At 42.9% G+C, this 15,045-nt stretch overlaps 2 protein-coding genes across 3 annotated transcripts; both read left to right on the forward strand.

Annotated features, from left to right (window-relative positions):
- Positions 1–7,228: 7,228 nt before the first annotated feature.
- LOC110838205 (uncharacterized) lies at positions 7,229–9,727 on the forward strand. 2 transcript variants are annotated; one of them, XM_022081188.2, is made up of 4 exons: positions 7,229–7,528; positions 7,882–8,040; positions 8,388–8,670; positions 9,240–9,727. In XM_022081188.2, the coding sequence occupies exons 2-4, from the start codon at positions 7,883–7,885 to the stop codon at positions 9,459–9,461; spliced, it is 663 nt and encodes a 220-aa protein (XP_021936880.1). In that variant the 5' UTR covers positions 7,229–7,528; position 7,882; the 3' UTR covers positions 9,462–9,727. The 2 variants fall into 2 exon arrangements, with proteins under 2 accessions (XP_021936880.1, XP_021936879.1); XM_022081187.2 differs by having other exon boundaries at positions 7,229–7,425.
- Positions 9,728–11,821: 2,094 nt separating this feature from the next.
- Positions 11,822–14,594, forward strand: LOC110838199 (uncharacterized). Its single transcript, XM_022081179.2, has 3 exons — positions 11,822–12,006; positions 12,252–12,524; positions 13,996–14,594. The coding sequence occupies exons 1-3, from the start codon at positions 11,989–11,991 to the stop codon at positions 14,080–14,082; spliced, it is 378 nt and encodes a 125-aa protein (XP_021936871.1). The 5' UTR covers positions 11,822–11,988; the 3' UTR covers positions 14,083–14,594.
- Positions 14,595–15,045: the final 451 nt, after the last annotated feature.

The raw sequence follows: 15,045 nt of genomic DNA on the forward strand, positions 1-15,045 counted from the left end.
CCATCTTCGGTTCTGTTCCCTTCAGCGGCGAAGTCGAAGTGTCGCACGAAGGCAAATGCAAACCCAAAGCCACATTTTGACTCAGGATAAAGACTGGGCCCCTGTCATGTCTGCCAGGCAGAATTATTGGCTTGAGACTTGCTCAGTAGGCCTACGGAAGGCATTCTGAAAAGCCGTGGAGAGGCCACGTCAGAAAGGACCAAGGGGGGGAACTTCAGAACAAATTCAATTATCAAATTTAAAATACAGACTCCTTTAGCAACCAACCAGGATCTCAGGTCTCCACAGCGGCTGACTTCTTCTGGGCTGTGACGCCGTCTAGTCGCGGGAGTACTTGCCGCCTCCACCATCAGAACAATGGGTGATCGCCCTGATGATGGAGGCGGCAAATTTCTACCAGACTGCACGGCGCAACAACCCAGAAGACAGCCAAGACCCACATTAATCCTCAGGACGAACATAAATACAATCAAGAGACGCAGGTCAATGTTTTTGGACACTGCTATACGTACAGTCGCAAAACAATTGACGCGCAAGCAGCAGCTACGGACTAACATGGCGGACAGCCGACACTAACGTCGGCAAGAGCGAAATTCCAGCCAAGATGAAGACTTTAGGAGGGGGAGGGGGTGGCGGAGCGCAAATGGATGGGGTGGGTGGATGCTGATGAGACGCGAGAAGAGAAATATTTGTTGTTGGGGGACACTGATGGATGCGCGCAACTTTGAAAGTTGCGCGCGGTCTGCGCCGTTGAATCAAACAAACAGTTATCATTTGACCAACAGCTGGGGGTTGGGGCGGGGGCGGGGGCGGGGGTGATTGACACGATGCAGTGGTTTTTAAGCCGCCTGGAACCGACATCACATCGACCCGCGTCCATGAACACGTGACGAACGACAAGATCAAATCAAAACGATTTTTGGTGCGAGCTGGTGCTGCCGCCATTGGTCTCTCAGGGTACTTGACGTCGTGGTCGAATTTCAGACCTGGGACCTCCCGAATACGAAGGAAACGGCTGTTGCATTAGCGCCCGAAGTTTCATGCTACACTGGCCAGCCCATCACCGTAGCAATATCCGTTTCCCGAAATCCCGCTAAGATAACCTTGAAACTACGGACCAATCAGAAAATCTCACCCTCCTGGCTCCGCAAACATAGCAGACATAATGAACCTGTTTCGTATAAGTTGGCCGACGTTTCGGAGGTTCTTACTACCTCCATGAATTCACATGACGCAACATCCCAGAACGCTGTCACATTCACATTCGACGCCTTGAGAACCTGAAATCTCACTCAGTGAATCTATGGTTGGAAACGCGCAGAGTTAATACGATTTTGTGGCATGAATTCGATTCCTCCCTTCGCATTTCTGTATAGGCAACCACTCAAAGCAGCACCACAGCCGCTTTAGAACAATGGAGAGGCTAAACAAATCAAGTAAACAAGAAGAAGAACAAAGCCACTGTCGTGTACGAGGAAGTAATGAGAAGTTTCGTGAAAGTTATTCGAGTTATGTGTCGCCCCATATTCTTCACGGCTGGCTGGGTCCTTCCACGATTTTAATGAAGTCTGCAGTTTCTCCGAGAGACCCCATCGCGCAGAAACTCGCAATTCTACGAGCGTACGTGGCAGGCACAGGCCGGCGAAATTGAAAGCCTCGAAAGACGGGACATTTTCCGGAACAGACTTCAAAATGCCTTCCACAACAAATTTGTGTGTGTGACTTCGAGATTAAAATGGCCGGTCTAAAGGCTACAAAGACGACAATCGACATTTATCGTCAAAGTCGTGTGTCCTGGTGGTAGAAGTTTCGTATTACTACACAAGCATTCGGTGAGACTGAGGAAAATCACGACAATACTGAGCCCGTTTAGTTGGTATCTTGGTCGAGATACAAACGGAAAACCTCCCGAGTGCGAATCAGAAGAGACAATGCGCAATGAATGATGAAAGGTAAGGAAGGAAATGAATTTAAGAAAACGCCGCACGGCCGCTGGTGTTGAACCACGGACTCTGGAGGCCGAGTGGTTATTTTCACGTTCCCACTGGACGGTTAAGCCGCAATGATTGGCTGCCCTTGCAGAAAGAATAAACAGCGACTACAACGGCAATGTCATTAACTAAAAGTCAATAAGACGCGTTCATTTGCTGTTGGGTTGACAGCAGCGATGACTTCACTTCCGGTATTCTGCCTGCTTCAGGTTTGTTGGCGCAACATCTACTCAGACGCGAAAAATCATAATACTTCGCGAAGAGCGACGTTTCGGACGACCTGCACCTGCATTGATCGTATTCACCTCCGCCTCACAGTTTGAGAAACGCAGACGATAAAGAACGCCTAGACCTAACATCGCAGTCGAAGAAAAAACGCGTTTTGCCTACTAGCCCCGAGAAAGGGGTAAAGAAGGGAAGTTGTCACGTGTCTTCAATATGCTCCCCCCACCCCACCCCAGTGGGTCAGAGATCAATGGCGCAGATGGAGGATTTTCCTCTCAAATAATGAAGATTTAATGCTTCCGTTTTCAAGGCTCCTGTTTCCAGAGGACACCCGTGAAAAGATCAACAGAGCTCACTTATCAGCACGGGCAGAGGCTATTTAACGACGCACAGCGTCGCAAATGGTTTACGTTATTTAAATGTTTTTTTCAAATCCAGCGTCAAGCAATGGAACAATCTGTGACTGACAAATTGAAATGAACGCGGAAAGAAGAGGTCGCGGTCTATTTTAAAGTAACGCCGCTTAAATTTCCCGGAGAGGCTGAGGAAAACAACGCAGAACCGTAGCAATGCGATCCAAAGCCTGGACCTCAAATCAGGAGCGTAAACTGCCCTCGCTGTAGGAAGTCTTTGAAACCAATCGATGATGTGTCGATAAGTCGATATACGAACGCTCACGCAGTCTGAAGGCCTACTGGACAGGCCGTGCTCAGGCTTTTGAATGCCTCCCAAAATCTTTCCGACGCAGTTGCTCACGAGTGTATTTTTAAACCACGTTGTTTTCTGATAGACAATAGAAAAAGAGAAAAGCGACTCCTCTGTTTAGCGTCGGCACCACCAGGCGACAGTGAACCAACACGTAGCGTCGTTCAAATGCCACGAACATTAGAACTATTAAGAGTGATTCATGTCCTGAAGGAAGTTCACATATTTTGGCGACGCTTTAAATCGACCCCGCTGACAACCTCCAAGTTTACACACTTCCCAGGCAACGAAGGGGTACCACTCACCATTCATAACAATCTTCTCGTCTCATTCCAAGCCATATTATGACCAACAGAGGCGAAATAAAGTTCCCGAACAACCAAGAATCAAAATTCGTCAAATTGGACTCCACGTGCTTAATAATATCTCGGTACATTTATTAACGTGCATAAAAGCCTGGCTGTCTCCTGGGTTGTAGCGCTGTGTGTAGTCTGGTATAACTTTACCGACGTTTCAGAGGCCCCTGCTGCCTCCATCATCGGAGCGCTACAAACCAGAAGGTACCTAAAATTCTATTTGTAGCTCAAGTGCGTCATGTTTGTGTTAATTAAATATGTATTTATTTTCAGTCTATACACAAACGTTGTAATTAAAATGCTGTTGTTAAAATTATATAATATTATAACATTTGTAGTATAAAATATATTATATTATATTTTGGCGCTTTTTTATTTATTAGACGACATGTTTCGATGGTTATGACCTCATCTTCAGGTTTTTATCAACTTTATAATATTTTAAAACTATTAGTTATTTTTGGTATTTTTGTAGAATTTTCTGTCTTCATAATAAGCTGTTTGTCTGTAGTCAGAGGTTCATTTTCCGTGGAATTAATTTCTAATTATTATCATGAAATGAGTATGGAATTGACATAGGAAATAAATAAATAGAAATAGAAATATAAATGTAAAATATTATGAAAAACATACCACGTTGTGTTGTGCGGAGTAACCTACGTCTGATAGCGGGTGACGATGAACTGTAACTGGAGTACGTATGCTGTTGTTGGTTATATATATAGGGAGAAAGTTGTTTCACGGGGTTGGGTCAAGGAACTGTATGGTGTTGAAGATGGATGTTGTTATCATTTAGTGCAATGTTTTGTTTGTGTGTTCGTTGTATGTAGTATTTTTCTACTGTGTCTCTGTGTCGTTTATTATGAACTATTCTTATAATATCCATTGTTTGTTCGATTTTATTGTATGAGTGTCCAGTGTTTAATATATGTTTTGCGTATGCTGAGTTTTCTTTGTTATGTTTAATAGCTGTTATGTGTTCTTTGTATCTTTGATTGAATGTACGTCCTGTTTGGCCTATATAAGTTAGTGGGCAATCTTTGCATTTTAACTTATATATGCCTGGTTGTTCATATTGGTTTTTTATATCTAATTGTGGTTTTTGTTTTAAAATGTTTTTTATTGTGTTATTTGTTCTAAGTGCAACTTTTATATTGAAATGAATCTACAACATACGCTGTAACTTGCGAACAAGGCAATGAACGTTTCATTAGAAGGTGAGGAATTTATTGACCGTCTGAGTGACTATCAGCTTCTCAACAAGTGAAACAACTTACTCGGATGTCGGGGCCCTTTTCAATATCGCTCTCCGGGTCGCAGGGCTGTACCTACACCAAAATGACAAAAACGTAGTGTCCTGCGACGAAGAGCCGAGTTCAGTGCTCGGTGCGTATCCTGAGAGTCAACTGAGCGCCTTCCGTGTGGTCCAGACGCTTCTTAGTTACGTCACGACAACAGACTACTCCAGGCCTACGTGTTAGCCGCATCAGCAGCGTCCTTGAGAAGCTGACAGTTGTTTATCTGCACAATAAATTCCACAGAACCCAAGGCAGGGCCCGCTAATGGGCCATTTGCATCCAGTCCACACACCACTCCTTTATGATAAATTTTAATATTATCCTCCAGTACAAGTTGTTATAGAATTATCAGCTGCAGAGTTCGAAGCCTGCATTTCGGTAGCCAGTCCGACGCTGACTCTCATCGAGGGAAATAAACTCCTCCTAATTGCGACTCATCACAAGTTTTAATAACGCGCAAACTTCTCCGCCGGGGGAATTGACGGGTTTTCTCGGGGGTGGGGTGAGGTGAGGAGACGAACAGAGCTCGTGCGTTTCTTAATATGCATTCGCCCGGCTCGGAGCGAAGTGCAGGCAGGGCGAGCCGCCCTGCCACAGCTAATTTCCCGCGTCATATACTTCTAATTGCACGACAGTTCATTTTGCCCCGACTGCAGGACAGAGAGCGCTCTCAGCTGCCTGCGTATATCCACACTCAAACAAAATATGAGATCTCAAGTTTTCACTGCGCTGAAGATGGAAGCGGTACGCTCCTCCGAAACTCTGGTATCTACTCGCAAGTCTGACACGGCGTCATAACCCAGAAGGCGACAACTTATCAGAGGCACGCGGCAGAATAGAAATCACGAAACACTGTTTACTGCGTTCCAGCGATTTTGGCCGCTGAACTTTGTGAATTGGAACCTCGGAGCGAGTCACGTACCAGAGGTTTGCTGGAAGGGATGACAGCAGGCCGCGTACAGTACCCTCCAAATAAAATATCACACAGGAAAGTCGGTTTCACTACACTACACATTACTAGAAAATTATAACTGCGGAGAGTTTTAGACAATTTTATCTTCTTCACAAGTCTTCGGTCCTCTCAGATCATCGCTTTCTGACATCACTCGATTCATCACCACGGCTGCTGCTGTTCACTCCATTATCTTCGATTATAATACGTTCAATAGCGTCTTCGATTATGCCTGAACAATCACATAATATTTCTGCTTTGCCTTATTTAATTTGATTAAATCGTACAGTTGAGTTTTCAACACGTCATAAAATGCGGTGTTTATTTCCAATAGCCAGGCTTTCATTTCGTCCTTTAAGACGTCGGTGGTTTTTCTGTCTGGGTGTTGTGATTCGAGGCGTTATCAATGACCAGAAAGGAGACTGCAACGAACAGGTGGCATCTTGTTAACCCAGCAGTCGCAAGACAACAGTTATCAGGCTTCCACTCTGACACAGACTGTACTGACCGACGTAAATTATTTCCTTCCTTCACTGAGTGGTCCGCTTGTTGGGTTTTCCCTACAAGGTCAGCGGCCATGATCTGTGGATCCAGTTATACAGAATTCTGCAGTCAGATGAACTCTGATTTTAAGAAAGTTTTACAAATCAGTTGGCTCCTAAGTCTCTACGCTCTTGGGGGCTTACCTCATCGTCTTTATTAGTTCGTACCTAAAGTCTGACCAGACCGTGGTTCGATCGCTTCACAGTTAAATGACTCTGACGTAACTTTGAAAGGAGGAACGCCGGACACGCGAATGTTTGGAAGTCTCAAACAATTCCGAAATTTGCACGTTAAAATCGTGTGAAATTCTTAAGTGAGCATTCACGGAAACAACTGATTTTACGCTTTCATAATCATTCGATGTCCGTGTTATTTAATTTGGGGGTTAGGTGCTGGCAACGTCTGAAACCAAAATGTGCTGCCGACGTTTCGGTAGCACAGGCTGCCTCCTCCTTGAGGAACGAAGAGTGTAGGATAGGAATTCATCCGAGTTTCAATCACATCGTCTTCTTTTCAATGTTGTTATTGTGTGGGGGGAGTTAAGTCTATCTCTCTCTCTCTCTCTCACTCACACACAGAGAGAGAGAGAGACTTAATGATGCTATAAACCTGTTACAACAAAACAGTTAGTTGAAGGTATTGATTTGCGGGGACACGTAACGTCATCAGATTAAGTTTCTCCTCCTGCTCATAGATGTCGCATGCAGACAGACCTTTTCACCGACATACAATCGCGTCGTTGGGAGAGTAAAGATGGCAACCAGCAGAATCAGTGTGACCATCCTTACGAAACGTTACCCTATTTAAGTAACTACGCCTCACCACTTACTTTTGAATTAACAAAGCAACTGCTTAACCAACTGCAACGCAAAACTTTGGATGAAGCAAAATAGAAAAATTCTTGTTCATATTAAGTAAACGTGTAATACGCCTCCCTCCCCGTCCATTGCAAAACTATTGTTTACATTTGATATAGAAGACAGGGGATTGAAAGGTAACTCCAAAAAACACAAAAGATAAAGTACAGCCATTCCCAAAGTCTATCGAAAACTGCTGAAATGTCTCACAAACACCAAATATTGCGGACACATATGTCCCACCCTTAAACAGAGGTTGGAACTATGACATAGTAATGTCTCTCCGTAAACGTGGCTAACCTGTCAATGTGGTAATGGATGGTATGGCTTTCATTATGGCGGCTCTTGTCGTAATTGGAAATGGGTTGGATCAGTATGTGAACCACATAAGATTTGGTGAACACACATAACCAAGAAATTGCTATATTTAATAACAATAAATTGTTTCGTGATGATGAAGATGCATTTATACCTCTCTAATTGAAACACAAGGAGCTGGTGCGTTGTTATCATTGATATCTGAATAAAAATAGTATAAATATATAATAAAAATATGACAGTGAGGTCCAGTTAGTGATTGTGTTAGACAAAGAACAGACAGGTAGGTTATAAAACACTGTCTCTAGAAAGCAAACACTGACAAGCTAGGTGTTTGAAGTTTTAAAATATCCACCCATCATTGATTGTAATGTACATCATTTGAAATGTTAAATAACTTCATTAGTAGTTAAATAGCAGCATTCAACAAGCCTTTATGACCTAAGAATATTAATGCCCATGACATATCCTTTAACAGACTTATTTATAATATGTGTCTTTGATGCAGTTACATATTTTCAGCACCCCTTTTTTATCCAAAAATAAGTCTTACAAGTGTAAAATATATAATTATTTAAAGGACTGTATGCAGAAGTTTTATGTGTATTAGTAAGTGTTGGGTTTTGTTGGTTTCAGCATGAGAATTACACTAACTCGCGCTTTATCAGCACTCTGCTTGTCAACTGTTGTTTTACTTATGTGGACTGTATTAAGGCAGAGTCAGGTGAAACAGTTCACACAGACATGTCATCATCCTGAGCAGTTCCAAGAGGAACTTCACAAACTTGCAAACAGGTAATGTAGTTTTACAGAGACTGTATACTTTTTTCCTTAAAAACAAAAATGGGTGTCCAGAGCACTCATTCTCTTTTGGCAATGTTCCTTCAAGCTGTATTAACATTTTCATTCACTTTAATTTACAAGTCTTGCACATTACTTCCAGTATCCTACTTGCTTTCTGCAGAACCAGTTTGACATGATTATTCCAAAAGAAAAAGAACAAATATGATTGGACCAGCAAAATTGCAGTACCACGTTGCAAATGGAGAGAGAAGTGCTTAGTTTGAATGCTGATTTTTTAAAATTACCTCTTAGATAAGCTGACTGAAATATGTTCATCTTAGTACATTTTTATTTCTCAGAGTTCACCATGTCCTGTCTACATTGGGCCTCACACATTTTCTGTGTTACGGCTCATTATGGGGTCAGATACGAATCTCGCGGTCATTACCGTGGGAAGCTGATGTGGAATTCTGTCTTCTTAATGAAGAACTGACAAAATATGATGAAGTATTCCTAGTTCGGACATTTAAGAAACATAATCTTCAATTAACGTACAACTCGGGGGAGGGGCTGTATTCCGTAAGGGACCCTGTGTTCAGTGGTGCGTCCGTTCAACTCGTTGTTTTTGAGGAGGATCCACTGGTAATGTATAATAGTTATAATCCATGGAAATTCAATGTTGTGAAATGGAGACCTGATAATAAAATGTAATACAGAATTCCTCTGTCAAGCCAATTTCTTTCCTCCCAACATTTCTGCCTGTTCTCGTTGCTAAGAGACCAACCCAGATATATACAGCAAAGTGAGCGTTTTCCCGCGCTGTTTCTTTAATAGTTGCCCATAAGTGATCTAATCGATATTTACAAGACTCGGTGTCATGCGACGCCCTGGTAGTATATAATACAAAATACAAAGTTTGTGTTGGTCTTCTGGTTTGTAGCTCCACGTGAATTTGCAGTTGCCCGACTCTGATATGACAATTAAAAGATCAAACCCTTTTAATCTTAGTCTAAGGTTTGTCTTCAGAGTTGACAGTATTAAGCCCTGGGGTGCCATTTGCAGGGGACCGAGCGATCCGATCATGATGACACGGTGCATTATTTTAATTTCCTCTTTCACAGATATTAGTTTCATTGACCCATATCAACAGAAACAATACTAGAAGAAGAACATAAATTCATATGTATAATTCTTTTTTATGTTTATGTCAGATTGGCATGTTACGTCGTGTGGGATGGAAACATCGAATGTTGCCGCCAGACTGCGAGGAGATGACATCTCTGAACTGTTTTCCTCCGAGACTCATCGCGCAACCGCTACCAGTTAAGGAGTTTGGAGGTTTTGTGTTCCCTGTACCCAGAGAAGGAATTGAAATACAGAAGTATCATTATCAAGATAACTGGTGGAAAGAAGTTCTCCCCAAAAACTGTTAGGTGCATCGAGAATGGGGTGTGCACCCAACCGCTTACTGAATTTATGGCAAGAAGAAGTTTCATACCATCCATCAATTTACTTCTGTTGTTCCTATAGATATTATAACATTTATGTAGGAGAATGAAATACATAAACGATTTAATGATCTAACCTAAAATTTTAATTGCACGTAAATTATGTTGAGTGTTTCCATTGTCTGAGATATATTTAATAAAAAAATATTTTGTTTGTCGGCTCTACCCCAATCAGTTGTCATATTGACAGATTTTTGCTGTTTTTATTTTTGATATAAATGTAAGTGGGTCCAAGCCCCTTTGAATTCTGAGCCCATGCACTAACCACCTCATACAATGAATAATGACGTGACTGCAGTGTCAGGATGATGCGTAATTTTGCTTTTGGTACATTCTGCCCGCTACCAATGTACATTTGAACTATTAAAGCCGCCACACGCCATCTTGGAGGAGATACTTTTTAAAAAATGTCAGCCACTTCAGGTGTCTGTTCCCCTTAATCGGATGGTGATGAATAATGAACCATTTAGTCATGAGGCATTTTGTGAGGAGATTTTAGTTGACGTAACACACACCGAAGTTTATCCATGTCCTCAGACATTCAGTCAAATGACACACAATTGCACAAAGAAATTCTTGTTAAATGGATGAAGTGAAAAATGAATTATTTATCCTGAAAAGTTATTTTTAGGGACACAACCCACTTTTCTTATACGACCACAGATTTATTTAATTAAGGAATAAAATTAATTTTGTTACATACAACAGGTTCTGTGCCGTGTGTCTGACTTGAAACGGCAGATCGATGTCTCCGTGAAAATACGTCTCTATTAGCGTTAACATGAATGTAGCGGTGTGTTCTAATGTCAGGATGTTTGCTGCAAATTTTAAAAGAGTCCTGAGTTTGAATGCACCTGTAACTGGAGGTCTGACTATTAATAAAGCTACAGAAAATTCTACTGTAAATGCAGAAGCCGTGTCTGGTGATCACCTTCAAAATGATCTCCTCGGGTTATCTCTAAATCTTTTAATGAAAATATCTTTGATGTTTTAAGTCACCGGCCTGGAGGGAATGAACAGTTCTCAAAACGTACGATACCCAAATGTTAATACATTTGATTAGTTTTTCCTGTTTTTAAATTTGCTTTTTGGCAGAGAAGTTTTCCTTTGCCATCCACAGCATCTGTTTGAGAATCACAGACGAGCGTTTGGACGCTGCCCCTGCTCTACATGTTGAATATGTGACTGGTTTTACTCAGTCCGTACCATCCACTGTGCATGAAGACAGAACTTCCTGTTGGACATCTGGACAGTAACATTGCATGGACTTACAGGCAGATACCAATGTTTCAGAGGAATATGTTGCCTCCATCTTCAGAGATGAAGCATTACTACTCAGAAGACCAACACTGAGACCTTCACCACTATGATAACCTCAAATTTCAACGTCTGCACTAGTTGAAATTACTTAGAACTGCACGCCAGAGAGCAGAAATTTACTCTCAAATAAAATTAAAATGAATAACAATTTCGTATAGGGTTTAAACCAGCTCAGTTTCAGGATATTAGTAACTTAATGTGGTTCATAAAGTTATTGTTGTTAAGAATTCTAACTGCATTCAAATAAAGTGCTATATATATATATATATATATATATATATATATATATATATATATAATATTTAACTTCAGAGTGGACGTTCATAAGCCGTGTTTGGTCGGACACTGTCACCGCGGAATGGCGCGTCCTCAGGTTGTGGACGGAGGAACAGCCCCCAGTTATGGAGGTTAGCTGCGAATACATTGAATAAGCAGTCGCGGAGAGCCGACAAGGGCTGGTCCTCCAGCTTGGTGGTTGGGCATCAGGCTAACAACCTTTCACCGCAAAAAGTCTCTTGTTACAAAAAAGTTAACCAAACCTCGAAATTGGACGGACTCTGGCAATTGAAAACCGATTTGTGATGTGGAACGTGGGAATTAGAGAATTATGAGTTAGATTTTGTGGCAGTGCAGGAGGTGCGACGGGAGGGGGATGGCGCGATCCCGGCGGAAAATTTCACGTTTTTCTGTGGAAAGGGGAATGAAAATCATCAGTTAGGGACAGGATTTTTGTCGACGGCAAAATTAAGACAGCGGTTAAGAGAGTTACATAAAATTCTAGAAGGACGTTGGTGCGATATCGTTCTCCTTAATGTTCATGTCCCAACTGAGGACTAAAGCGATGATATTTATGAAGAAGTAGAATCAGTTAGTACAGGACTCTCTCTGCCGGCAAGGCAAATGACGCAGTCAATATTCTTTTGTGGGTAAGTGGGATACGCACTGCGCCGTTAACTGGTGGCGTGACGCATTGTCTTTTGAAATCTGCAAGTAAGTCTACATTGACCTGATTCCTCAACCGGCTGCGAGAGAAAATGTGGAACGTCGCAAAACGTATAAATACCGAAGTCGGCCACGTCTTTCCTCATTACGTGTTAATAAAACTCCGAACGTGGGAGCGTTTTTATTTGTGATGTCCACGACAGGAAACGTAAGTCATCGGGCAAAATGGTTTTCGAGTAGTGGGTAAAGGGGGGAAGTAGGTGCAGCTTTGTTTCGTCCTACACAGGAAGAAAAACGAAGCCCACTGTCCTGACATTTTGTTAGAGACGAAGGTCACTTTATCTGCAGCGTAGTTAAGTGTAACGATGTTTCATCGATTGTCCGAATCCTGTGATTTCAAGCAAGGCTGGTGGAACGAGTCGGGGTCACGAATAGCAGGTTCAACTGTTACAGGCTCTCCTGTTCCTGGCAGCGGTGGGCTCCGTAATTGCCCCGAACCACGGCTACGAGGTTGCGGAAGGGCAGCGAGACGTCGACGTCGGATACGAGTCATCACCTACGCGGCCCACTTTTGGGGGAGGAAGACGGGAAGTCTACCCTGCTGTGAAATATGTGACGCCACAGAGCACCGGCTACGGCTTCGGGGCCTCCGATCCCACCAGCTACTACGGGGAAGGAGACCACTTCGGTGGCGGGCAGGATCTGCCTGGGAGAGTTAAAATACAAGTAAGAAAGGGACAGACGACAGGACAAACGTCCGCCTCTCGTTAAAAACAAAGTCCTTGGTCACCCATTTTTAAAAATACAGCAGGCCTGCGACGTCACCGACACAAAAAATTGCACAAAGTATTGAAAATAATTATAATATTACGAGTGGAATCTGAAGTTAAATAAATGCAACTAAAACAAAGACGTCCCTGTTTACGAAGGGGCCGAAATTGAGTAGGGGTGAAAACTGGTGGTTCGGTGGACAGGGGTTGGGGTATTAAAGGAAATAAAATTGGACAGTGGGCAGAAAGGGAGGGCTACAGCTAGGGTGCAGAATTCAAGGTCAAAGTTGTAAAACAATTATGTAACTCGGTAGTAGGGGTGGAAATTTGGGGGTTGGATAATGGCCAGAAAGAAATAGGGAAAGTTTATGGGTTATGTTGTAAAATAAGGGATGGTGAAGCCAGGCACGACAGCAACGGAGTTTGTGCTAGAGCTGTGAAGAACAACCAGGAAGGGCAAACCGGCAGACAAAGACTGTTGGGCGATGCACTGACACGACGAAGTTTTGAGAAAGGGAATTAGAAATTCTGGGTATGGGGGGTGCGTGTAGAAAGAGACAAGATAATGAATCAAATGTTGAAAGAGCAGAAGAGACTAACGGTATAAATGTTGCAGTCAATTGAAGGGCAGATGGGAAAATAAAATATGCACCCAAAGGCTAGAAATGGAGGGTTGTACGGGGAATGCGTCCTATGTGTAATAAAGAAGGAGACGTGAGAAAACAAAAAATTGGATGGAGACAAAATATTCACACATATTAAGCCCGAAATAGGAATTACAAGGGTAGCAATAAACAAATATTACGAAAAACTGCAAGAAACTGGGATATATAAAAGTGCGTATGATGAGAAATGGGGGGGGGGGGATCGGACAGCATTATGATTCAAAGGAAAGTAGAGGATGTAAAAATGTGACAACAAATGTAAAAATATTCAGGAGCGGACATCAGACCATGGAGTCTCATCCAACATTGTAAACTTAATTAGGCTAATTATGTATCGGGCAAGTCAGAGAACCTAAGTCTCCTCGGGCGATCAACCACGTCAGTACGCAATGAGTGGTGAGATTTGGGAGCCTAGTCCCTCATTATGGACACAGACAGACAGACATACATCGAACCTCCGAAGGTTATTCTGCACTTCCTTCTGACACCGTTTTAAATGTCGCGATCTCACCACAGGGAAACGATGGGCTGTATCAAGAATTTTGATAGGGAAACCTCTTGGAAGACGTTGGCTGCAAGTGCGAGTGGAAGGTGAAAAATGACGTAAACATCAGATATTCCTGGGGGTGTTGAACCTTCGACTTCAGCCATCACTCTTACGCACTCCCCTGTGTTTGACCACATTTTCGAGTCGATACGAACTAAATCGACCTGCCAAAACGACGCAAAATTAATTACTCTTCATTTTGTTTCTCCTACCAGGTGTATAGGGGACCAAACTTGAAGTCGGACTACACACACTACGCACCATGGGGATATTACGTCATCCAGCCAAGTGACGGAAAATGACGTGATCTCCTGGATTAGAAACAGAATAAAGATAAACTTATCAGGTGCTACGAGGGTCAATATCCAACAGACTACACCATTCAGTATCCTCGGGACAGCCAGCAGCTTACGTGGGTTCAATAAGTTTTAATAAGCGCATCCACAGTGACGACGTAGAAAATAAAACTTGTTTTAGCCGTCAGAGTGGACCTTGGAGAATTATCTTCGTGAGGTTTGCCGACTCTGCAATTGAATTAGCCAATGGCAAGCCAGCTACCAGTCACGCGACTCGAAGACGAGTCCCACCACCGGCCAGCACTGCGTTGCCCGTCGTGAGGAACCTTCAGTCGTGTTGCTTCTCTTCAACCGTCTAGTCCCGGCTGGTCGTCTAGAAGACTACACTAACCTATACAATAATGTCTTAGGCACTTTAGCTAACTTTTTGCCTTGTTGTCAATTCACTTCAATTGAATTGGTAGCAGAATATTAAGGTTTGCTTCAACAGGACTCATCGTCGATGATCGAGCAGCATTCGAACTTCGCGTTAGTTTGCTGGCTCTCATCTTGAGTAAATTGCTCGACCTGCAAATGCGCCTGATTCTACATAATCTCGTGCTAAGGAAGAGCAGACAGACCCATTTTTTCTTTTCTTTTGTGTTTGTGATGTTTGTGCATTTGCAGGGTACGTGACGATGGTGATCAAGATGGCTGTCTTCTGGGTAGTTGCGCCGTGTGGTCTGCCTCCATCATGGAAGGCTATTTAGTCAGGCTACATGGCACATAATTTGGCAACATCGCAGGTGCAGTCATTTCAAAGGGGCTTTGTTTTGGTTTCTAGTGGCGCGTATGGGGCTGGTCACTCCGCCGTCCTGCTTCCTGTGCGAGCAGATAGTAATCGGTTTCCCTCGTGCGTTATCTGTTGAGCTAGCACAATCAAGGATTTCATAAACAATAACGAACGAACCCGCAATTGTAGCAGCTGCG

The sequence above is a fragment of the Zootermopsis nevadensis genome, unplaced genomic scaffold (assembly GCF_977971745.1).
Source record: "Zootermopsis nevadensis isolate Lab colony 2312 unplaced genomic scaffold, Znev_1.0 Znev_ptg000011l, whole genome shotgun sequence".
Classification (NCBI taxonomy): domain Eukaryota; kingdom Metazoa; phylum Arthropoda; class Insecta; order Blattodea; family Termopsidae; genus Zootermopsis; species Zootermopsis nevadensis.

What these genes read in the sequence shown, in the direction of transcription:
- LOC110838205 (XM_022081188.2), top strand. Translation starts at nt 7,883, where the DNA reads ATGAGAATTACACTAACTCGCGCTTTATCAGCACTCTGCTTGTCAACT. An exon ending in CTTCACAAACTTGCAAACAG is followed by an intron (nt 8,041 to 8,387) that starts GTAATGTAGTTT and finishes TTTATTTCTCAG; the next exon opens with AGTTCACCATGTCCTGTCTA. An exon ending in TTTTTGAGGAGGATCCACTG is followed by an intron (nt 8,671 to 9,239) that starts GTAATGTATAAT and finishes TGTTTATGTCAG; the next exon opens with ATTGGCATGTTACGTCGTGT.
- LOC110838199 (XM_022081179.2), top strand. An exon ending in CTGGGAGAGTTAAAATACAA is followed by an intron (nt 12,525 to 13,995) that starts GTAAGAAAGGGA and finishes TTCTCCTACCAG; the next exon opens with GTGTATAGGGGACCAAACTT.